The sequence below is a fragment of the Balaenoptera musculus genome, chromosome 2 (genome assembly GCF_009873245.2).
Source record: "Balaenoptera musculus isolate JJ_BM4_2016_0621 chromosome 2, mBalMus1.pri.v3, whole genome shotgun sequence".
NCBI lineage: Eukaryota > Metazoa > Chordata > Mammalia > Artiodactyla > Balaenopteridae > Balaenoptera > Balaenoptera musculus.
This window is the reverse complement of record NC_045786.1, coordinates 161,255,756-161,281,794: the sequence shown is the minus strand read 5'-3', so window position 1 is coordinate 161,281,794 and position 26,039 is coordinate 161,255,756. Positions and strand designations below refer to the sequence as shown.

Genomic DNA, 26,039 nt, shown 5'->3' with positions numbered 1-26,039 from the left:
ATGAAATCCTCTGAGTCCTGGGAAGGGTTGCAATGAAACTCACATGCAAAAAATCATGTGTGAAAAGTGCTTTGGTAAGTGATGTATAAATACCAGGTGGCATCAGTCCCCTGCTTCTGAGAATCCAGTCAGTTGCCAAACCACATGAACTCTTCCTTGGGAAATTTCTTTCCTCCATCCTTCTCACCTCCTCTGCCAGCCCCAGAGTAGGGTCTGTCGCTAGCTTGGAAGCCTCACACGCACCAGTTTGAATGCCTTCCTCCTATTCCTTGCTGCTTCTCTGCCCGCCCTCGCCCACCCATCAACCATCGCCAGACTGATTTCCTAAAATGTGCCTCTCCAGCTGTCTGAAAAAGCATCCTCCTTGGCTCCCACCACATCACCCTGATGTCCCCCTGGTCCTCCCATCTCCTTGAGCCAAATTTGTTCTCCACATACATCCAGTGTTTGCCCATCTTATTCATACAGTTTCCTCTCTGTCGATTTCCCTCAGACTCCATATACAAGGCAGCGTATCCTTCATGGCCCATCACAAAAATGATTCCTTCACAAAGCTTTTCTGCACAGGCCTCTGAGCCAACATCAGATTAATTTCTCTTTTCTTGGAACCCATAAGCCCATGCTTTGGTTGTGACCCTTTGATGAGTGACCCTATGTGTGTGTGTCCCCCTGTCCTCTGTGGTTTGCTGGCTGAGGACAGCGGCTGAGTCTCACTCACTTGGCTGATGTTTCATTGCATGTTGCACAGCTGCTTGTTTAGAAAAGGCCTGCCACGCTGAGCTGCATCCCTTCACGGCATCACCTTCTAGCGTCTTTCCTGCACTTTTGGATCAAGTTCACACCTAATGGCCATTTTGCTTTCATAGTGTTTCATGTCCCAAAGGAAACCATCCCAGGAAGTCTGTTAACTGGGCCCTGAGGGACATGCAGGGTCAAGCTCCCTGATGTGAATCAACCATGTGGAGATTCTCCACTCACTTGTGTCTTTTAATCCTCCCAGCAAACCAACTACGTTTGCCAGGATGGAAGTCCTTAGTCTTCAGGGCAGACGCTGGCATTTGGAACCTGCTAAGGAGGAAAGTTGGTAGGAATTAGAATAGTCATAGAATGATAAAAACCACTTATCGTTTCTATTAACCAGACATGGTGATACTTTCCAAAAGTGTATGGGAAGGTTCTTTTTCTTGTCCTTCTCCCATATTTTTCTTAGATACCCTGAGATCAGTAATTGAATTCATAAATGGTAAGCCTCTTCCATGAAGCCAAGATATCCATGCCGTGGCCTCACATTATGAGAGAGACATTCTGTTTTCCATTCTTTCTTAAAATTGTTTCTGCCTAACCTCCTAGTTTACCTTTTTGGTTGAGAAGACTTTGAGACCATAGACTGTTCTCACGGGGAGTAACAATCTACTTTCCTGAGCAGATGCTAGGTACAGACTTTCAGTTAGTCGTCTTTAGCATCTTTTCAGTGCCTTTGAAAGCAAACGAAGCTCTCCATGCGGCTCCAGCCATTCTCTCAGATAAGGGAAGAGCCAGGCAGAGCGAAGGGAGGCCTGAGACCGGGCTGGCCCTTCAGCAGGAGCTGCTCCTAATTTTAATTCCTAATTTTAATTATTACCCTCATGGCATATATTATTGCAAAAATTTACTGATTAGCCTCTAGAAGCATTATGTAAAATATAATTTTTTTAACTGGTTATGTTCTGGTTAGAAGAGAACATAGCACTCCAGCAAAACAAAGATGTCTTGTTTCTGGTAAAAGGGTTGCTACTCATGCAGTCCAGCCAGAGCCTCACCTAGGCTCCTTCCACAGTAAAAGACCACAAACAGGTTCAGGGCTAGACCTATGCATCAGTCAGATCCAGTTGGGAGACAGAAGCCACACTAGGTACTCGAACACAGAGACTTCAAAATAAAGAACCGTTAACCAGGTAGAAAGTTATTAACCAGGCAACTGGAAGGGTAACAGAGAACTCAGGGTGTCACGGAGGAAACAGTTGTAGGAAGCAGCCCCGTGCCCTCGGGTGAGGCTGGAATGCCTGCCCCTCAAAGCTGGACCTCAGACCTCAGAGGAGGGGCTGGGGCTGGGATCCAGACCTCTTAGGAGGTACCGCTGAGCTGGGCTGGAATCTCTGAGCTCAGAGGAGGGGCCCGTGGAAGGACCGGAGGCATCCCTAAGGAGAAAGCGCCTGCTGGTACACGTACCTCTCAGGGAACGTGAAGAAGTTGGGTCTCCAGCATTGGAAGAATCGCAAACTGGATTCAGCAGCTACTATAGGAATGAACTGGCGCTGCAGAGGGGAAGGGGCATTGCTGGGGTGATGCAGGAACAGGAAGGAGCGTGTCCCCTCTTCCTCCACCCCCTTCCCAGTCTCTCGAAGGCAGAGCCAGGAGTGCTGCAGAAATGTGGCTCGCCCAGCCCAGTCTGCCCCAGCTTACGACACACTACAGTAGGCTGGGATTGGGGCTGAGTGACAATAGCTTCATAACGTCTGTCCCCCTACAAAAGCACTCATAGTCGAAGGGTGACCTTCCTCAACATCACAGGAGGTTTAAGCAGAATCATTTCAGTGAAATGTGCAACCGCCGTTTGCAGAAACAAGTTCCCAGTTGCATAAATAGAGATAAAGAAAACCATTGTGCATTAGCAGTCCATTATCCAAATACCAATTCTGCACTTTCCACCTCAGTTTAAGAGACATTAGGGAGAGGAATGTCACAGGCTCTGGAAGATCAGGGACCCTTGCTTATAATACCTTTGCCCTCTTTATGGCCCAAATAGGAGGCAGTGTGACACTTTCCGGAAAAATGAACATAAACATAGCTGGGTGGGTATTTGCAGGAGACTGTGTAAAACCGATTAAAAAGTGTTTGGAGGGGAGGGGGGGATCTTGTTTTGCTTTTTCACATTCATTGCAATTGCAATTTTTTTCAATTTGGCCAAGTGTCAGTTGAACCTAAATTCAACTAAGGTTAAAGGGAAAACAGTCCAGCAGAGAATAGAACAACAGCAAACGTCATCCGCCAGACCACATGGCAGTGACCAAGGGTCCCTGGGGGTGTTCACATGTTTACAGGGGTTGCTGCCCCCATCAGTTCAGCTGGGGCTGGCAGGAGGGCCAGAAAGTCATTAGCACCCCCTGAAGACCTGTTTCCTACTCTGCTTTGTGTGACAGGTTTTCTGTGTGAGTCTAAGCAACTTCTCCTTAAGTGAAAATATTTGTCTTTCAGGAATTTTTTTTTTCCTCCATTGAGTGGCAAAGGCCATGTTTGTTTGTCTTAACTCTGAAACTGTTATTGACATAGATGAAGTGTTACTTTTATTAGCTGATCATTACACAGCTTGTATTTGCTGGGTTCCTTTGCATATAATTATGATGTGTAATCTCCTTGTAAGAGTATCTGTCAATAGTATAATTGACTTTACAGTGTTGACTTTTTACTCAATAACCTCAGGGATCGGCCCATCCTTAGACATTGGAAACCTGCTTATTTTTAAATTTGCTTGGGCAGAGACTCCTCAAGACACATTATCCTCAAAATAACTGCTCCCACGTCTCATAGTTTTATGCCCGTGTCTTCTGCTGCTTGTCCAGTGAAATTCCTTGCAGAGAATACACTGAATGGGACAAACAATTCTAGTCCAAGAAGAACTGTTTCTGGAACTCTTGGGAAATGGGAGCATAAGATTTCTTACATTCATAGAATTATGGGCTGCTTCCCAGGTACAGGCCATAGCAATCTCCTGGGTCTGAGCCACCTTGTTTTCAACTCTTAAGACTTTTTGACCCCAAGTGACCTCTCAGGTGGCAGAGGAAAATTAAATGTCCAGGGCTTGCCAGAGGATTGAGAGAGAACTGGTGGGAGGGCCATCCTTCATATGTCAAGAGAGCCCAGAAATTGCATGCATGAACTTGGGAACCAAGTTTCCTGGGTCCATAGCCTGCAGCTCTGTGACCTTGGGCCAGGTGTACCTGGGCTTCTCACGAGAAAACCAGCACCTGCCTCATGAGTTACTAGGATTAACACACAGTTACATGCCTGGTGCACAGTAAACATTATACAGGTGTTCAATAAATAAATAATTAGAAAAACAAACAACCCGATTCATAAATGGGAAAGGACTTGAACAGACTTATGTCCAAAGAAGATACACAAGTAATCAATAAGCACATAGAAAAATGCTCAACATCACTAATCATTAGGGAAATGCAAATCAAAACTACAGTGAGATACCACTTAACCCCCATTAGGATGGCACTATCAAGAAAACAGAAAATAACAAGTGTTGCCAAGGGTGTGGAAAAATTGGAACCCTTGAGCACTGTTGGTAGGGTTGTAAAATGATGCAGCCACTGTGGAAAACAGCATGGCAGTCCTCCAAAAATTAAAAATAGTAACTAACATATGATCCATCAATTCCACTCCTGGGTATATACCCAAAAGAACTGAAAGCAGGTTCTCAAAGAGATATTTGTACATCCGTGTTTGTAGCAGCATTATTCACACAGTAGCTAAAATGTGTTAAGCAACTCAAGAGTCCATCAGCAGATGAACAAACAAGCAAAATGTGGCATATATACACACAATAGAATATTCAGCCTTAAAATGGAAGGAAGTTCTCATACATGCTGCAATATGGATGAACCTTGAGGACATTTATGTTAAGTGAAATAAGACACTCACAAAGACAAATACTGTATGATTCCACCTATATGAGGTACCTAGAGTAGTCTGATTCATAGGGAGAGAACGTAGAATGGTAGTTGCCAGTAACTATGGGGAGAGGGAATGGGGGGGTAAGTTGTTCAATGGGGACAGAGTTACAATGTTACAGGATGAAGGGCTCTGGAGATGGATGGTGGGGATGTCTGCACAATGTTATGAATGTATTTAATGCCACTGAACTGTATGCTTCAAAAAGGTTAAGATGGTAAGGTTTTTTGTTTGTGTATTTTATCACAAACTTTTAAAAAGGAAAAAAAATGAAATGAGTAGTGGGGAGAGCCTTATGGATTCATCCAACCAGCCCTCCACAGACCTTCCCAGGTCCCCTTTCTGGGTACCTGAAGCTCAGTCCCAAACCCCAGAAAAGGCTTTAGATTGGGCTTCTGGGCCACCTTGAGGACAGTGCACATTTGTGGCAAAGCCATGGTTTTGAGGAGTCATGACAGTAGTCTAAACCATAGCATGTAGTAAAATTATAAGGAAGTTCCATTTGATCACCACCTAAGGCTGCTTAATTTTATTTGGGTCTCTAAGAACCTCAAGTGAAAACTCTACTTCCCGTGGAACAGGAAGCAAGTCAGAAATTAATGGTTCTATACATACAAAAGATTAATACATAAGGTCCTGTCAATATAGAGTCACCAGGAAAACCTGTGTATCAGCTTTAGATCTACTCCTCATCATTCTCTTTGTCTTTCCCTTGGAGAAGATGTTTGTCACAGGAGTTTAGGAAGCCTGCAACCTTCAGTTTTAAGATAGAGTGGGGACCAGTTATACAACTGGAGGGAAAGTTTGCCACTGATCTTTTTCTTTTGTATTGTATTTTGTTTTGTTTTTAAAAAACCAAGTAACTGTCAGATTTTATCTTCTGAAACCATGGTCTTTGAAGGCAATTCTAAAACTCAGTATTAGGTTATGCTTAGTGGTGGGAAGGAGAGGAGGAAATATTACTACAGGGAGCGGTTAAAGGGAAAAGAAAAAACAATACCAGGAGGACAAAGGATGCACAGGAGTTCCTACTCGGCTGCCGGCTCGGCTTTTTGTCTTGACTTCTGTCTCTTCTGGTCCAGAAATCTAAACAATGACCAGCAAGTTCCCTGTTTAAAATTTGATCAGCGTTCTGGAGCTGCTCCTCATGTTTTCAAATCAATGGCATTAGTTTGAAAGTCCAGGCGGCTTTTCCTATTGTATCTAAAAATCCTCTGCTCTCCCGGTATGCAGAACTGTGCCAAATGCAAAACGGTTCATAGAGGAGAGTTTTAGGATCATTCCTGTTGTGTTCTGCGATCTAGTACAGAGAGGGAGTCACATTTACCTCAGTCTTTTAAGGGGACAATTTGCAGCTCATGGGAGAAAATTGTGCTCCTTCCTGCCCCCGCCCTGGAAGTGACCACTGAGACAGAAGTTCTGGAGTTGAACCCATATGCTTCCTGGCAAGGGCTACCCAGCTGGAGCAAGCATCAGAGGCCCCTGCACCTGCTATCTGAAAGATAACCATAATCCCAAATTTTGTATTTACTATTCCTAGGTTTCTAAAAGTATTTTTGATATCTGTAAATACTATATTTAGTTTTGCTTGGTTTTGAGTTTTATATAACTAGAATGATACTATGTGTCTTCTTTCCAACTTGCTCTTTTTATTCATTATTAAGTTTATTTGGTTTGCTGCATATAGTTGTAACTGATGATGATTTTCATGGCTGTATAATATTCCACTATGTGGCTATACCACAATTTTTTAAAAGACATTTGAATTGTTTATAGTTCTTGGCTGTTACAAGCAAAGCTGCTATGGAAATTCCTATACATGTCTCCAGTTTCATTTAAGATGCGTGTCCAGGTGTGGGAATTGTTGGTTTGTAAGGTATGAACATGCTCAGCTTTACCAGGCGATGACAAATTGTTTTCTAAAGTGCTTGTATCCATTTACACTCCTACCAGCAGAGTATGATACTTCCCATTCCTCTTCATCTTCACAGACATTTGGAATTGTCATACTTTGCAATTTCTACCAATCTAGTGACTATGTGACAGTATCTCATTGCATTTTAATTTCCATTTCCTTCTTACTAAAGATATTGCACAGTTCTTCATATATTTAATTGGCTGCTTGAATGTGCTCTTTGATGGATTGCCTGCTCAACATTTTTATTCATTTTTCTATCAGGTTGTTTCTCTTTTTCTTATCTTTGTAGGAGTTCTTTGTATATTCTGGATATTAATCCTTTATTGACTATATGTGTTGCTAATAACTTTTCTAAGTTTGTGGATGGTCATTTCACAGTCCATAATAATGTCTTTTGATGAACAGAAGCTCTTAATTTTCATGCTTAGTAATCATTTTGTAATGAAATCTAGTGTCTTTAAAAAGTCCCTGTTCCAAGATCGTATGGTCTTCTATAGTTTTTTTCTAAAAGATTTTAAAAGTTTTTCCTACTCATTTAAATCTATAATCCATCTGGAATTAATTATTTGTATATTGATTTTTTCCAGCAACCTTGCTAAATAAAATAAACCGCCTTAGTAACTTTAATAATTTATCTGTAGATTCTTCTATGTATAAAATTATATCTTATATAAATAATGGTGTGGATTTTTCTAATTCTTACATCTTTTATTTTTCCTGTCCCATTGCAGTTAGGACCTCTGAGTAAAAGTAATGGTAATAGACATCTTTATATTGTGTCTTATTTTAAAGGGAGCTATGTTATTGATGAACAATTGATAGAATGTTTCTTATAGGTTTTTTTAGGAAATATACTTTATCATAACAAAAAAAATTCCTTCTATTTTTGGCTTGCTATGATACTTTATCATAAATGGTTGTTGAATTTCATTAATGAAATGTTTACATCATTTAAGATAGCTATAAATTTTTTCTCTCATTGTTTTTTACTTGGTGAATTACATTATAAATTCCCAATTTTGAGTAAAATCTGCATTTCTGATATGCTTATGATACATTATATTTTTTACATATTGCTAGTGTTGGTACGCTAACATCTTATGTATGAATTTTGTGTATTTGTCCATGTCCATGTTTCTCTAGTGCTATTTTTATCTAGTTTTCGTGTCAGGATTTCATTATTCTCATATAATGAGTTAAAGAGTATTCGCTATTAGATTCTCTGAGATTAGGTAAGATTGGAATTATCTATTGCTTAATGTTTGATGGAACTTACTTGCAAAACACTGTGGAGCTGGTGTTTTCTTTGTGGGGTGATTTTTAACTATTGATTTAATTTTTTTAATGATTATAGTATAACTTATTTTTTATTTCTTTTTAAATTCATTTTGGTAACTGTAGGGATTTGTCCATTTCACCTGTTTTCAAAGATGTTGGCATAAGGTTGTATCTATTCTCTATTTCATCGATTTCTGCTACTTTATAATTTCCTTTCTTTCTTTGAGCTTATTCTTTTTTGTTGTTGTGGTCTGGATTGGATACTTTTATTTTAAACTTTTCTTCTTTTTATATAAAAGTTTAAGGTTATAATTTCCTTCAAACTACTGCTTAGTTGCGTCTGTAAGTTTTGATACCTTTTATTTTCATTATTGTTACAGGTTCAAAGTATTTTCTGATTTCCATTTTGATTCCTTCTTTGACCCATACATGTTTTTAGAAGTGTGTCTTTAAATTTTCAAACCTAGGAGGAGGTGGTTATTTCTTATTTTTGCTTTTAGTTACCTCTTCAACATTGATTATTAATTATAATGCATTGTAGTCAGAGAATTGACCTGTAAGGTACTGCTTTTTTGATATTTGTGGAGACTTGCTATGTGGTCTAGTAGTGTATATCAGTTTTTATAAATATTTTGTGTGTGCTTCAAAATAATATACCTTCTCCATTATGAGCACATGTTCTATGTGTGTCTATTAGATCAAATCTACCTATTAACCATGTCTGTGTGTGTCTTGGGAGGGGGGTGGTGGAGGGAAGGAAGGAGGGAGGGAAGGAGATGTGGGTTTGATCATTTCTCCTTATAGCTCTTCCAATTTGGGGTGTATTTTGAAGCTATCTTATTGGAGGTCTCCATGTTTAGAACAGTTATATCTTCCTGGTGAATTGAACCTTTATGAATGTTTAATGACTCTCTTTATCTGTAGTAATGGTTTTTGCCTTAAAAATCTATCTTATCTGGTTTTAATGTAGCTACACCAGCATGGCACAGTGTTTTTCCTCCTTTTACTTTTAACCTTTCTTAATCCTTATGTTTTCGGTTCATCTCTTATAAGCAGCATATGGCTTTTTAAAAAATCTGTGTAAATGATCTTTACCTTTTAATGAAGATTTTTAGCCCATTTTAAATGACATATTTGGATTTATTTCTACCATATTAGTTTGCATTTGTTTGTCCCCCCTTTTCCAGATTCCTTTCTAACATGATTTTAAATTGATCATGATTCTTCCACTCCTCATTCCTTTTTCCCCTCTTCTGATGGTTTAGAAATTATATATATTTTTCTCTTCTTTTAGTGTTGATCCTAGAACTTTTAACATGATTATTTTAAAATGTGTAGAGTTAATCAGTATCTTTAACCTCCTGATCAATACAAGGCCCCTGGAATGCTTTAAGTTCTGTTCTCTCCACCTCCCAGATGATATGCTACATTTGTCTAGGGCTTTAGTTCTATTTCAGTTTCTTGTTTGTTTGTTTTCTTTAAGTCAGTTGTTATTATAGTCAGCCCTCTGTATCCACAGATTCTGCATCCATAGATTCAATCAACTGCTGATAGAAAATATTTGGGGAAAAAAAAGAATTCCAGAAAGTTCCAAAAATCAAAATTTGTTTGCTCTGTGCACCAGCAGCTATTTACATCACATTTACATTGTATTAGGCATTATCAGTAATCTAGAGATGATTTGCAGTGTATGGGAGGATGTGCGTAGGTTATAAGCAAATACTATATACCATTTTATATAAGGGACTTGAGCGTTTGCAGATTTGGGTACCTGTGGGGGCCCTGGAACCAAAACCTCACAGACACCAAGGTACAACTCTATTGTATTGTCTGGTCAATACTTGATTACATTTTCTTTGCTTATTTTTTTTTTCTTGCATCTGAGACCTTTCTTTTTGTTTTTCATTTTTATTTTACATTGGAGTATAGTAGATTTACAATGTTGTTAGTTTCAGGTGTACAGCAAAGTGATTCAGTTATACATACACATATATCTATTCTTTTTCAGATTCTTTTCCCATGTAGGTTATTACAGAGTACTGAATAAAGTTCCCTATGCTATATAGCAGGTCCTTGTTGATTATCTATTTTATATATAGTAGTGTGTATATGTTAATCCCAGCCTCCTAATTTATCTCTCCCCTCCACCTTTCCTCTTTTGTAACCATAAGTTTGTTTTCTAAGTCAGACCTTTCTTTTTGGATCATTTTCTTTTTTTTCCTGAAAAATATTCTTAAGAAGTTCCTATAGATGAGTATTTGCTTTTAATTAAAGTCTTGAATTTTTGTCTGAAAATGTATTTATTTTGCCTTCATTCTTAGACAATAGTTTTGTAGTTTGACAGTTATTTTTTTCTCTTTCACTTTGAGAATATTGTTCCACCTTCATCTGTGTCATTGGTTTTATCTTAATTGCTACTTCTCCTTAGGTAATGTGTTTCCTTTCTACTCCTTTTTTTGTGTGTGTGTGTTGTCTGTGGTGACTCTGATGTATCTAGATATGCATTTCTTTTTATTTATCCTCCATGGGACTTGTTGGCTTTCTGAATCTGAAGATTGGTAACTTTCATCAAAACTAGAAAATTCTCAGCCATTTTCTATTCTGGGATTGGATCTTCCCCATTTTTCCTTTCACCCTGGAACTCCAGTTAGATTCATATTGGATCTTCTTACTATGTGCCATATTACCCAATCTCTCTTCCATATTTTCAATCTCTTCATCTCTCTCTGCTGCATTTTCTATCATATCTTTAGCTCCATCTTACAATTCACTAATTTTTTTTACTTTTTTTTTTTTTTTTACAACTCAATTACATTGAGTTTTTTAATTTCAGGGATTATATTTTTTCAGCTCTAGAAATTCTATTTGATGCATTCCAAAACCTGTCTGCTTGGTTTTAATAATCCAGTCTTTCTTTCTAATATTTGTCAATTCCCTCTTTTATTTTTTTATACATAGTTTACATTCTGTGCCTAATTATTGCAATATATTCACACTTTGCAGTTCAGATTCTATAGGATGTTTTTTCTGTTGTCTCTTTATGGTGGCTTATTTCTTTTGTGTTTAATGATTTTTTTTTTTATTGTGAACCTATGTTCCTTAAAATCTTATCTGTGGGAATTCTTTGTGGCCTGGGTTTAAAGTATGTTCTTCCAAAAAGGGTTTGTATTTTCTTCTAGTAGGCACAACTGGGCACTTGAAACTAAATTTAGCTTAAGGTCTTTTGGTCCACACAGTAGAATTCTGGCCTCATACCCACAAGACTTCAGGCTTGTGGTTAAAAATTCTCAAGGGAGGCTTTTCTTGTCTCCAGTTCCATCTGGAGCTGAGGTCAAGGCTGGCTTTTATCCCCATTGTCTGCCTGTGAGGGGCAGTTATTTTTCCCTAGGATCTCATTGAAGGCATCATCATTCAAGGGTCCTAGCTTTTTATGTGGCATTTTTACATTTATACGTTCCTAGTGGCCTGTTTGGTGATTTTAGGTTATGAGCTTCTACTTGAATGTCTGATTAAACTTGATATACAGGAATCCTGATGGCCTCAATGTGGCTTGCTTTCTTCAAGAGAGCATTTGCTTTTAAAACTTCTGCTGGTAGCCTGGGGACCAATGCATCCAAGGCCACTTTAACCCCCTCAAGGGGCCACGGAAACCCGGGAGCTGCCAAAATCAACCCTCCTGCCGCTCCCTCCCCCTAAGATTGGGCTCTTGTCCCAGGGCTAGAGGAGGCATTTGCTTCATGAAAACCCTGCCTTTCTTGGTTGCCTACTGCTTACATTTCAGATTCTGTCCCGGTTTTTTTTAGATTTTCGTCTGTGTGTGTGTGAAGTTCTTTCGGTACATGTGCATTTATGTAGAGCTCTAAGAGTCCCCTTATTTTCCAGGGAACCCAGCAATGACTCAGAAATATGTTGCTGCCCTTTATCCAGGATCTTTTGTATGATAGTTGGAAGAATGCCGTCTAAATATCTCCTCTGCCAACTGGCTGGAAATGGAAACTTCAGGTCATCTCTTGTCCTCTGTGTCTTTCTACCTACAGTCGGTTTTGGACAGAAGCGCCACACTTCAAGTGCTGCTTCTATAATCCCATTTATTGCACCTTCTTCTTTTCACAGTTGGCAAAAGACCAGTGTTCTCAAGTAAATCCCTAAGGAGGACAACTTCACCCTCAATGCTAGCTAGGTTTAAAACCACCAGCTCCAGAGAGAACCCTAGTACACAAGTGAAAGGTGGAGACAACACTGATGAGATCAATACTGATGATACGATAATGGAACAAATCATGAACCCGTACAAAACCCAGCAAAATGGCCATGTCTGATCAGAAGCTATACCTTAACTTGTTAGTTGCAAGCGTTGCTCATTGTCGGCCTGAACTAATGTGATTTCTCACCTTTTATGTTCGATATTTCCCACCCCACCCCCCCGCCGATTTGACGAGAGAATGAATACCAGGTTTTTATTTGAGATGAATAACATGTGGTTCTGTGGCGTCCTAGTAGAATCAGGTGGCTTTAATTTATGCTAACATGAGTGTTGTGAGTATTGTTACATAGAAACTCAGCTAAAACTGAAAAATGGCAGGCATTTCAGATGTATCGAGTGTTCATTTTAATGAATGATTTTTAAGGAGGTGGTTAGAAATCCCCCTTCCAACATGTCCAGGATGCCTGGTTTCTTCTTTTAAAGTAGTTGGCTCCCCGGAATGACAGCCCCTGCAGCAGGAGGTCTCTGACACCAAGTCAGTGCAGCCAGCTTGTCCCACCACGAACAACATTGCATCGAGTGATTAATAATTGAAGGAGCTTGTCGCTTCCTGCTGAGTTTGTGTGTAATTTATGGATTATGAGCCCATGCTAAAATCTCAGGGAAAGCTAATTGTATCAATATCAAGTGTGAGAGAGATGTATTTATATTTTAATTCTAACTCCATGACGTTACGTCTGTGTACCTGTTTTCATCCAGAAATATTGTCAAATGGTAAGGTGTTTCCTGTCTTCATCACAGTAAGCTTCCTTCCTGGGGAGGACAGGGAGACATTTAAATTTCCTGCTTGAGCCGTCTTTGAGAACTAGCAGGGCCACCTCGGACGAGTCACGGGACTCCCTGAGTTTATTCTGTTTGTCTGCCTGTGAGGTGGTTGAGTGGGGCCAGTGTTGCAAGGTGTGGGTTGTGGAATCCCTGTTGATGTGCAGTGTGTTTCCAGGAGGAACCAGAGACCCTGCACTACACAACCTTGAATTCATGAGCTAGGGAAATGATTTGCTTTTCTCTTCTCCTTCAATTCCTATGATGCCTTTAAGAAGAAGGTCTCAGTGTGATTCTGGTGTGTTTTGAGTGCTTCTCTCATGCTTGCTTATATCCTTGTATTTTTTTTAAGTATAGTTGATTCACAATGTTGTGTTAATTACTGCTGTATAGCAAAGTGATTCAGTTATACTCATATATACATATTTTTAAATATTCTTTTCCATTATGGTTTATGCTTGCTTATATCCTTGAAAGAGAAAGAGAGAAAAAGAAGTTCTCAGGCTCAGAACCTTCCCTCTTATAATAGCATGGAACTGAAATGTACCATTGCTTTCATTCTGGTGTATTTCTCCCACTCCTCCACCCTGCACCCCAAACGTTTTACTTAAAAATATGTTTCACCTGTGGAAAAAAAAGAAAGAGAAGCACAATGAACACCATATATACCTTTCACCCAGATTCACTAAGAATTAGATTTTTGCAACACTTGCCTTTTTCTTACTCTTTTGCTCCCGGAATTCTCTCCCTCTCCATCTCCCTCTTCATACGTGCTCAGAGAGATATCAAATTCTGCTTAACTGTGGTAGTGAAGTGAATCATAAGGTCCATGTTGTTAAAAAAAAAAAAATAAGGATTCAGAACTGAATTGATTTTCTAAAAGCCAACCATCGCCCAGTCAACTCATCCAAGTATAGTTGGGTTCATTCAGAACCCTTTTAGGTTAGTTCAGTAGACTAATTATTTGGAGATTTCACAGGAGTTACCTGCAACAGCAGCAATCCTGAGAACCATCGTACGGGACTTTCATTTTCCTTTGCTTTAATACCTCTTCATAGCTACCTGTACAATTCATTACATTTACCCAGTTTCATGTTTGGTAATACCTCACAGGAATCTTGCCCTAGCCACTTTTGTGCATCCAAGACACAGCCAAAAAACAGGAAGTCTGCAGAAAACATATCGCAGAGACCATACCCCAAAGCACAGGGGCCGTCTTTACAGGCAAGCCCGTGAGGAATTTCTGTCTCCGAGCCTCTTCCCTCTTACTTTATGCTGCGTTCCCATCAGCTTGCTGACCTGGCCTAGGAACAAAATGGAACTGCTTGGGGCAGCAGAGAGAGCTCTGGGCAGGCAGGCAGCAAGAGAGGAGACCATGTCAGAATTCTCAGGCACCCCTAAGAGCCGTCTTCTGTGCTTGGAACTTTTCATTTTATCGTCACATAGCCCCATAAGGCAGATGAGGCGCCTGTAGAAGGTCTCGCTAATAAACAGTGATGGGATGTGAACCCCAAAGTCCGTCTGTCTTGAAAAACAGGCTGTTTCTATAAGGACTTTGGGGAGGGGGTGTCGATCTGGGATCACAGAGTGCAAGACAGATGCTGGGACCCTTCTGGAGCCTGCTAGGATTTTATCATACAAATGCACACATTGTCATTGTCACGGTTTATCGTGATGATCTTAAGGCATCTGGCAAGGATGGAATTTTGGTAACGGCCCTCATGAATTTTGCTGGTGCACATTACGGGGGGCGGGGGGTTCCTCAGCACCAGCTTAAATTTAACGGAGCACCAGAAGGAAGGAGACGCCTGCTACACCGTTTACACCAAGGACTCTCCTCGCCTCTTCCTTTCTCTTTGGCCTGCAGCAGGATCTCCCTGAGCCTCGAGGCCCACAGGGGTGGCAGGAGAGAAAGGGAAAGGGCTCCAGACTGACTCTCATTGGAGGGCCCACTGCATAGCCTTTCTGCCAGGGCCGCTGCCTCAGGGAGTGTCTGGGAAGGCGTGCTGGTGGAGACCCACAGCCATCTCCCCAGACTTCCTACTCTCTGCCAAACAATCCCATCTGCTCCGACACTTGCTCGGTGTATGTGTGTGGGTCCACTCCGTGCCTGGCACAGTGCTAGCCCCTGAGGACAGACCAATGACTGGACCCTGCCTTGTGGCGCTAACTCTCTAATGGGAACCACCGACACTGGACATCACCCCACGATCATAATGATGGTGGGAAGTGCTGTCTCTGGAGGGAACGTAGGGTGCTTACATTTGGGGTTGTGTAGGAAGGAAAAGTGTGCCCATCTTCCCAAAATCTAGAAATATATCACCAGTGGATGAGTCTCCGGGAGATGGAGCCAACATGGTACAGTGGAACATTTTCCTCCCTGCCCAGAACCTCCGGCCCTCACATCCAAGGCCAGATGCCACGTCTTCCACAAACCTCCTTGTGCCCTCCCTCTGCCCCCTCCAGCTGTAAGTAACCCTCCCCACCTGTGGGTGTTCATCTCTGACCACTGCCTCTCATGAACACCTTCTGTGTGCCAGGCACCATCAGAACTACGGCTGCCGTGCAGGGAGGATTGGTGCTCATTCCACAGAGTGTATGGCCGAACCAGGAATAAGCATGACAGTCCTTGCTGCTATGCCAGGCGCTGGTGCAGGTGCCGGCTGGCGTTCGCCCACATCCTCAGCCCAACAACCCCGTGAAGCAGGGGGCAGGTACTTTACCCACTTTGCCAATAAGGAAGCGCAAGGGAGGTCAGTTCACTGCTCAGACATATGGACACGATAACATGATCAGAGGTGTGATGGGTGCTATCGGGTCCCGATGGGAATATATAGCAGGTGACCTAGTTATAGGGGAATCAGAAAAGAGTGAGAGTCGGTCTGATGATGTTACAAAGAGCTCAAGCTTAAGAGTTTGGTTCTCATGCCAACTCTGCTACTCATTAGCTGTGTGGCTTTAAGTAGATTACCAGACGTCTCCAGACCTCACTGCCAGCATCCGTAAAATAAGGATGCTAATATAACCACTTTATATAGAGTTAAACGCAATCATCTGTGCAGACGCAGCAGGGCGCCTGGCAGGTGGTAAGTTTAGTAGATGGTAGCTTATTGCTGTCTCGTCTGTGATCTAACCGTGACTCGCTTCTCTGTTCATCTGTGCACATCTTTGTGACAGTCTGGATTTGATTCCACCTCGGATGCCTCCCCCCGGGACCCTCCCTAAGGCCGTGCATTTATATTAGGTGTGCAGTGAATATTTGTGGAATGAATGAATGAGGGAAGGGACGCAGGAGTGAGTAGCTGTCACCACATGGCAGGTATCTCTTTTTCCTGAACATCAGATTTAGTCTTCCAACAAAAGGCTCCTACCAGAGCCGCTTTAGAACAGAGCGGGCTTTTTTCTCTGAAGTACCCAGCCAACATCGCCCGGTGGTGTCTCCTCCGCGGTGTTGACGGGTATGTGAAACCAAGCACAGCTTGATTTTTATGGTTTAATAGAAGGGATGGCGCTTCCACCGCTGTCACTTCAAAAGAGTGTTGTTTTGATGTCTCAGCTGCACAACTTGAGTGAAAATGTCAATGATAGGAGATAAGCAGGGAAGACGGAGGTGTCAGGATTTAGGACCCTGTCTTCAAAGCAGACCCACCTGTTGGCACATCGCCGGATTGGATGTCAGAGCGTCTGCTGTGGGAACTCAGGGGGCCTCTGGGTGTCTCATCACAGGGGTTTAATCCGTGTCCTCTCTTGTCTCCCGTCCCCCGCCCCTCCCCCCCCACCACTGTCCCCGTCCCCGCAGGAATGGCCTCACCAGCTGCCGGCTGCGGACTGAGAGCGAGCCGTCGTGTGGCTCCCCGGTGGTCAGTGGAGACCCCAAGGAGGACCACAACTACAGCAGTGCCAAGGCCTCCAGCGCCAGGAGCACCTCGCCCGCCAGCGACTCCGTCTCCTCCTCCTCGGCCGACGACCACTACGAGTTTGCCACCAAGGGGAGCCAGGAGGGCAGCGAGGGCAGCTTCCAGAGCCACGAGAGCCACAGCGAGACGGAGGAGGATGGCAGGAGGCGCAGCCCGAAGGAGGCCAAGGATGCCCTGGGGGACAGCGGCTACGCGTCCCAGCACAAGAAGCGCCAGCACTTCGCCAAGGCGAGGAAGGTCCCCAGCGACACGCTGCCCCTCAAAAAGAGACGCACGGAAAAGCCCCCCGAGAGCGATGACGAGGAGATGAAAGAGGCGGCGGGGTCACTCCTGCACTTGGCGGGGATTCGGTCCTGTTTGAATAACATCACCAATCGGACGGCAAAGGGGCAGAAAGAACAAAAGGAAACCACAAAAAATTAAAAACAAGTCACTGATTTGTTTTGAACTTAACGGCCATTTGGTTTCAGCATGTCAGGAGATTTCTAATGATTTGTGGCAATATCAGCAATTTTTTATTTTTTTTTTTTTTTTTCTTTTTTTCGGTTTGGTTTTCTTTCTTTTTCTTTTTTTTTTTTTTTTAATTTGCCCCCCTCCTTTGTTTTGGACCCTTAAGAATTTTATGTTTAAAGGAGATTGAAGCCATAGAACTCATATTGACACTCAGCTGTTTTACAAAAGCTTTTCATTATCTGAAGACAAAACCGAAAAAGCCAAAATTACCATTGCTTCCTCCAGCTTGTCAGAAACCCGTGGCTGAATCCACAGGGATGGCAACGATAATGCCACGGGGATACACATCTGGCACTTAGAAGGCACGTGTGCAAAGTAACCATCGATCAGGCCCAACCTTTAGGTTTTAAAGGTCAGGATGTGCACCCAGTTGGGTTCGCTGCGTGAATGCACATAAGGCAACTGAGGAGAAGGAAGGCCCCCTGGTCCCCCTAGGAGCAGACCCAAGCTCGCGGCACTGGGCATCGAATTGTGCCAGGAAAACCCCTGGCATTGCCCCAAGCGTGTGATGCAGGGGTGGGGGGGCTGTCACCAGTCCTCTGTGCTTCTTAACCGTGAAGCCTAATAGCATCTTCCAGGGTGGACACTGGACCGTTCATGTTCAACAGGTGAGAAGAAACTGGGTCAGTTTTTAGTGATGTTGCTAATCACTGAATTCTGTTCTACATTAAATGAAGAGAAGGTTCCACAAGCCATAAGCCTGAAGGTTGGTCCTGCACATGCGTGCGTGCACACACACACACACAGACACACCACACACACACACACACACACACACAGAGAAAGAGAGAAAAAAACTGATGCAAAAAACAAGCTATGTCTTCTTAACTGCCCAAGTGAAAATCAAGTTCCAAGAAATTACAGTAGCTGTTAACGAAGGAAATCATGGTACAAATCTTTTTCTGTCTGTCAAAACCATTTAATCCAAGTGAAAACAAAACAAAACAAAAAGCTACAGAACCTGCCATTAGTATTGTGGTGTACTTTTAAAAGATGAAAGGAACATTGATGGACAAACTAAAGTAAAACATGGCAAAAAAGAAAGGAAAACAAATTCCTATACTGCCCTCAAAATGGAGTTTGCAATTAGTGTCAGTCAGGATTCATCTTTGCGAAAATCAATGATTTCCACATTCAGCCAGTGTAGCCAGCAGAAATTTCTGATCCACAATGCATGGAATTCCTTTGAAAAAAGAAAAAAAAAAATCACAAAAATACAAACTTTTTTTATTCAAAAATAAAGTTCTTGTAAGGTAAACAATGTATTTAGCATGAAGCATGAATTATTTTCATATAAATATAGAAAATAGAGAAAAGGCTATGCCTCTAATTTTTAAGCCCTTAGGCTTAGAGGTTCTTTTGGTTTTCTTCTTTTTTTCCTTTTATTTTCCTTTCCTTTAATTTTTTTCGTTGTTTTCCACCCCCCCCCCCCCTTTTTCCAATTATTTTGTTTTTGTTTTTTGAAGCAGGTGTTTAAGGTTTAACCTTCTTCAGGGACAAATTCTGACTGTTGGGGAGCTTACTCTGCAATACAAAATCTCTTCATGTTCTGGTAGGGCCTGGATGGTGGAGCTCTGCACTGCCTTGTCTGCACTTCAGCCCCGACCCCCTCTGATTCTCTGTTGAAAAGTGTGTCCTTTCTCTTTGTCTGTACATGTTTACCATGACGCAATAATTTGAGGGCAAACTTAGTAGTGAGTGTGTATGATAGAATCAAGAGAATTATGGGACGCTGACTTGAGAAAACCATGACCGTGATTTGGTTTCGAGGAAAAAGGCAGTGAATAATTATGCAAATTCACCAGGAGAAGGGGAAACACACTAATGGGCCTTATTGGATGAGGGTGTGAGTTAGGGTACACGTGAAGGAGGAAGTGACACGGGTGTTGGAAGGACCAGCCCCAGATGTTTTCCCGTGACGCCATCTCATGGTGGGAAGGAGGGGCTGGCCATCTCTACCACCTGGGCACACGAACCAACCTGGAATGAAGCCCACCTAGATTGTGAGCGCTGAATCTAGACAACCAGATGATGCCACGCAGACCAGAAACTCCTGTTATCTTTGCCTAAAAGAAATGATTTGGGGAGATCCAGAGAACCCTCTAAAAGAATTTGATCTTCCACCCACATGGAAGGGAATTTTAAAACATAAACAAAAATGCCCACTCCCATGGCTCAAGATACGATGGTGAGGGAGAGGGAGGGAACTGGGGTGATCTTGATTTTTAAAATAGGACAGGGTGGGCCATTGTGGAGCCCATCTATCTGCCAGCACCAGGCACTGCCAGAAGCTCCATCAGCCAGGACGGTGGAAATTAACTGGTGCATTATCTTCCTCCGGGTTGCTGATGAGAGAACCTGAGGAAAAAAAAAAAAAAGATCTACACCCCCGCACAGGTCAGATTCATTACCTGAACCTGAAAACTTCCAGCACACTTGTTCAGGGTGTAGATGGGAATAAGGATGTCTTTTTGAAGTGCTCTGTTCCCTCTGTCTGTCCAAACATCTGACACCCCAAAAGCCATCCACAGCTGCGGAACCTGGGCGACACTTTTTGTGTTGTCACCTGACTGAGCCCACCTCAGTCTCCCACCCTCACCCCACCCCCAAGGTCAAATTCAGACTTCCCTCCTGAAAGACAGAGGTAAACATCCAGGACTGTTTCTGGCAGGGGATTTCTTCCAATTCAAACCCCACCGTGGGCTGTCTCCCCTCATTTCCTTTTTCTAAAGGAGCAAAGGCCTCTTTTAGAAAATAATAAAATGCAATGTGTGTGATTTACTTTTCTGATCTCTTTGAGAAATAGATAAATATCTTATAAAAGTGTGTTCTTAACTCCAGAACCACTCTTTTTGCATAAATACCTCATCGGGCAGCTTTCTAAGTGTTATTTTTCCTGAGTCTCCCTCAGTCCCTTCATAGGAGCCGCTGGGAGACCTAGGGGAAACTTTAGTGAGGGTACTTTTTTCTATTTTTCTTCTGTTTTTGGAGGCATACACATTATGCATAACCAAAACAATGGCTCAATTGTGTTTAACTTTGTATTTTGATTGTTGAGAAAAAAAAAGTATCGATGTGTATGTGGCCGTTTGTAGTGAATTCATTGCAGAATCAGGTTGTCCATGTCCTTGCCAAGCCAAGGGGCAGGAGGCACCCTCTCTCACCCCCTCCTCCAAGAGCAGTAGAGAATTTAAGCACAAGCCTATTTGTGAAAGAATATTTTGCTCAAGTGTAATCACTTTAGTCTTGGAATTTCTTCCCAAACGTCAGGTGTTCTTTTAGCTTCCAAACTAGCCTATGTACTCATTAGTCTGACAAAAAATTGCCTGAGCACCGTTCCAGGGGTGTGGTGTTTTTGCTTTCATTTCTCCTGCTGGGAGAAGTGGCGTTTCATGTGTCATTCCAGTATCTCACATACTCACGTGGGGCAGGGGGGAGGGGAAAGTGGGGAACTATAGCAATATTTGAAGATGCTTTCGGAAAACAAACGTGAACACATCCGTCGGCACCATGACATCTACAGTTACTTGCTGTTGGTCCTCGGACACATTTAAGAGAAAGAGATTGTAAGCTCTTTTTTTCTTAAATGATATACACGTAGACAGTTATTTTTATGCTTCTACAGTTGTCTTTTATCTTTACCTAGTATTATGTGGAAAAGGTTTGCATCATAGATTTTTTCCCAGCCTTATGATATACCCTAAGCTCCTACTTCCCTTCCCCCTCTCTAAGCAGTATATATACGTTCAAGAGTTCTTTGGTAAAACTGTCTATCTGAAGCTAAGATGAACCCAACCCACATCGAGATGGTGGTGTGAGAAAACCCTGGCCAAGACAACTGTAGCAGGTTTTAGTCTTGGGGCTGAGTTTTTAGAAGGGATGTGTGGGAGGCTTGTCCTAAGAGCTGATTTTCAGCGTGTCTAGCCCTTGCTAGGCATGGCTGTGAATACCACGGGGCCACTGGAGAAGGCCGTCACACTGAATGGTGGTCTCACCCCGGACGGCTTCAGGCTGTGGGCTCTGTAGAGTGAAAACCGTCCGGATGGCTTTTGTGCCCAACTCAGTCCTGGGACGCGGCAGGACTGCTCAGCACCAAGTGCTACCAGGTCCTCCTTTCGGTGACCGCCACTCCCCGTGTGCGGGCCCTTGGCCTCTGTCATCAAAGGGCTCTTGGAGAAGGAATCAGAGTTATGTACAAGTGACCTACATGGGAGGGTTTTCCATATGGGATTGGATTCAACTCAATGTGACTTCTCTTTCCCTTTTAAACTTGATTCAGGTTGGGACTCGTATCTTTCTGGTGGATCACAGCTGCCCAGATGTTGCCTTTTTCTTTTTTATGTTTCTGTAGAGGAGTATTTTTCTTTCATCTTCAGGATTTTTTTTTTTTTTTTTTTTTCCACCAAAAGAACGCATTTGAACTCTGTGTCCCCTCTTGATTGTGACTTAACCAGTGTTGACAGTTAAATCCTTTGTGTCGTAGGTCCCAGCTCGAATACTATATCAAACACTGTTATGCACATAATGCAGCACTGTGATCTAATTTAAATAATACTTTTTTATTATTTATACTACTATATATAATATACATCAACACTTTTGCTATATAACCTAAGTGATAACCCTCTTTTTAGTTACCTGCCAAAACTCGGGACTTTGGTTTATATCGCAGTTAACACAGTTACAAAGTTGTAATGGTGTCTTTTTTTTCTTTTCTTTGTAACGGAATGTGTAAATCAAAGTATATACGTTGTGTGGTGTTCCCCCTTCTGGAATCCCATGAGGATTTACACATGGCATTCAGTGTTCTGTATAGTCCCGCCTGCCTTTGTGAATTCATCTGTCAACCCCTCTTCCTTTGAGAGAGAGCCGGTGACGGTGGTAAACTCCTGTTCTCTCTCTCTCTCCCCTACTGGTTATTCTTGAATTAAGCACAGACTGATCAGCTCCGATGCTTTATCATGAATATTGCGTGTGACCTTGCAATTCTTCCACAGTTCAGCAAACAAGTGCTAGCTTCACTGACCAAAAATTAAGGAAGGAAAATCCGATTTTTAAAATGATCCATCTTTTAACAGCCGAAACCAATGTGTCTATGGTGCTGCATTTTGCTGTCTGTCCAACTTTTGAAATCAGACTTGGGTGAAAGATCACTTCTGACTTACTGTGATCGTGCTCACAAGTACCCTTCCTGTTCGTTTTGTTAGTGTTGAAATCAAGACTATTTATTTGGAATAGATGCAACAGTGTTTTCCACTGTATTTCATTTGCAAAAGTTGAGAATAGCCTTCCCTACTTTTTGCAAAGAGTTAATATTCCATATTGGATTCTCAAAGACTTCGATATGGTGACTCTATCAAACCTAGAAATTGTCTTTCATCCTTTCATGACTGTGGCCTGAGTTCCCAACCCCTCCCTTTTTTTTTTAGATGAAACTCTTAGCACAATTTCAGTTATTTAAACATTCAGCATTTCTTGAGTATGTATGTTGAGACATCGACGCTCACAGCTGATTCAGTAACCAGTTTCCTGCTGTCATTCACACTCACTACTTATACTGCCATGGTAACAATGTGGAAGAAACAAGTATCCGTGTGTGTCTGGGAAGCATTATATACACTTGTACATTTTTTTATACTCTGATTCTGTAACGTTTCTGAGTTCTGCTTTTGTTTTACAGAAAAATAAATAAATAAATAACAGTGATAAAGCAATCAGAAGACAAGAGGTTTACTCTCAATACTTAGGGTCATGTGACCTCTGGCCAATAGACCTTGATGGCCAAATTCATTTACTAGAGTAATAAGGTTTCAAAAGCCAATTTTTTTCGGTATTTTTTCTGTATGAAACTGCCAATATCATGAATAGAAAGGGAGAACCGTAGAGGAGACAGTGATATTCAGCTGCGTTTGTGTTACCTAGAGGAGCAGTGTGGAAGCAGGCACAGTCCGCCGAAGTTTAGGGACCTGATGGTGTTGCTCTGGAGGCATCCATACTTGCATTTCGCATTCTTCATATGTAATCATATTGCCAAAGACAAACTATTTCATCATTTATTGTAAATAACACTTTTCCCCAGACCTACCATAAAGTTTCTGTGATGTATTGTCTTCCAGTTGCAATAAAAATTACTGAGTTGCATCAATTGAAGAAAAATGCCACGTAGTATTGTGTGCACTGCGTCTCCATATGCAAATGCTGAGCAGTAAAATCATTTATATTTCTTACCTGCACTAGGGTATGTGTTCTGTTTTTTACGGTCTGGTGTTAGAGTCTCCACTGTACTTATCTGTGCCTATCCTCATGCATGCTTCTTTTTCAGTAGCAAATCACACACCTTTTGCAAATACACAGATTCACAGCCTAAGGGTGGGCGCACCTGTGGAACCCGGGAGAATTCCAACTCTGACCTGAAGAATTGTTGGACAGTAGGTCTCCTGCCACGAACCTTAGAGCTTGTGGTTAAGAAAGATTGTGCCCTTCATTTGGAGGTTGTCAAACAATATACTAAAATTATACAATGGGGCTGGGGCCTGCCAGCCTATCCCAGGTCCCGAGGGCTTCTTAGGATAACTTTCCTAACCCTGAGACTCTGACCTCCCAGGACTTAATCCATCACCACTCAAGGGCCAAACACATGCCCGAAGAGCCACAAAGGATCTGGATGGGAGAGGAGTGGTTGGGACAAATAATAGGTCCCAGGGCACCAGTCACCATGCTTTAGGAGTAGAAAGGGTGTTCCTTCAGAGTTCTGGTAGCTTTTGTGATGGTTGTTCTAGCGTACTATGTCCATCTGTAGATCTCACAGTAGCAGCAGCAACCCTCGTAGACCTGGTCTCCACCAATACCCTTCTGCTGGACCCCCATACTCACGGGTATCTTCTAGGTGCCCAGGCTGTACCTCCTGTGGTCAAGGTGTTACTGCAAAATCACTTCCAGTGGGCCTGCTGGAATGGATTCCCAGCAAGGCTTCTCAGAGTGGTCGCTCCAGGATCCAGTGTGTTTGCTAGGGTTGCAGCCATGTCCATTTGCACTGCTGGATTCACCTTCAAAGCTGTGATGCTCCCTCCTGGTTGACAGATCTTCAGTATTTCAAGGGAATTGATTGGGAGGAATAGCAGAAAGTCATTTGGGTCAAATCTGATGAATCAGGTAGTTGACCAAGTTGGGTATGACAATACCAAATATAAAGTGTGGCCGCCCGCCATAAAAAGCCCATATCACACATATTTCGTAAGTGATTCTCAAGGTGTCTGAAGACAAGACAGCCAGTTAGATTATCAGAATATCTGAGGGAACTCTGTCAAGATGATAACACCTCCAAAATTCGGATCTGACCTCTGGGGGACATTGACCATTCCATAGAAGAGAGGGAAAAAATCTGGTGGTTGTTCATTACCTGCAGTGAAGACCACAATGGGGGGCCTCTGGACTATAAGATGGTATAAAAGGGAAAGGAGACAGGTGAAAAAGGTGGAATTGAAATCACACTGCGTGACAATAGAATAAAACTGCCACCTAAGTCAAATTCACCGTATTAGGTATTGCACATTATTTTTGTTCTTTTCTAATTCAAGAAGAATTCCTTTAGCACCCACTCTACCCCAGTGACCAATGGACCACAGTAACAAGGTGAGCCAGTCTGGAAGGGACTTGAAAGCTAATGGAAGAGGAGCTGAGTTGCTGGGAAAGCATATGCTCAGGTGCTTAGATGATGCCCCAGAGGGGTTGGGGCCAGTCTTTCTGGAGCAGAGCTTCCCAAGGGTTAAGCAGTGGCGATCTTGTTGAAATAAGTTCAGAGTATTGTCAGGTGACTGATTTGAAAGGACAGCACTCACATGTCTCTGAGCTGCTTCTACGTGTGTTCAAGCAGCTTTACTTCCTTACCTTGTATTCATGTGCCTCTCCATCTGTGTCCTCTGCGCTCATCAAAATGGGGCCACAGCCTCCCTCTTCAACTCACTCTCCAATTCCTCCAAAAGAAGTAAACAAAAGAATGACCAGTGTCTTCATTTTATTAAAAGCAGCTTGGTATAAATGCAAAGAAAGGGGAAATCAAAAGTACTAATAAAGCTCACACTCATAAGTGACTTTTATTCCGTGGTTTAACAGCAGCGTTTGCGATTCTGTGCCGTGCATTTGGCTGCGGAACTGTATGTCTAATGTTTTGTGTTTCCTTTGAGCAAAACTACAAGATTCTAGACTCTGCCTTGAGGATGTAATTATGTGCTGGATAGATGCCTCATTTGCATATCTAAGTAACATGCAAGCTCTCCTCTAATGTTTAGGTAATCTAGATGTGGGCTCTCTCTGCTACATAAAAATTCTTCCTGGACAATTGAAAATGGAATATTTTCTGAAAAGATCAGACGACACTGTCTGCAAAGTTGTACGAATCCTCAGAGCAGTGAAACTACCCACCCACCACCCGCGCCCCGGTACCTCAGGGACCACAGAGGCCATTTGGCGTGTTGACGCTGCACTGGTGGCATGAGTGAAGGTGATCAGTGCTGCTGCCCCTGACCAGTTTCTCTTCGCCTCTTGACTGCTCTGCCTGATGAAAGGAAGTGTTCTGAACTAAGAAGTCACCATCCTTCTAGAAAGTTCTGAACAGATGAGGGCAATTTCAGAGGGAGTCTGGCATGACTAGGAGACTTTTGTTTATCAC

General features: G+C 42.4%; 1 protein-coding gene across 7 annotated transcripts in view; it reads left to right on the top strand.

Moving 5' to 3' along the window:
* Window positions 1-23,516, top strand: part of FOXN3 (forkhead box N3) — a 406,284-nt gene extending 382,768 nt beyond the window's left edge. For all 7 annotated transcript variants that reach the window (XM_036841332.1, XM_036841331.1, XM_036841326.1 and 4 more), the window contains one exon: window positions 16,741-23,516. In XM_036841332.1, the coding sequence (XP_036697227.1) occupies window positions 16,741-17,281 (541 nt within the window). In that variant the 3' untranslated portion in view covers window positions 17,282-23,516. The remainder of the gene's footprint in view (window positions 1-16,740) is intronic.
* Window positions 23,517-26,039: the final 2,523 nt, after the last annotated feature.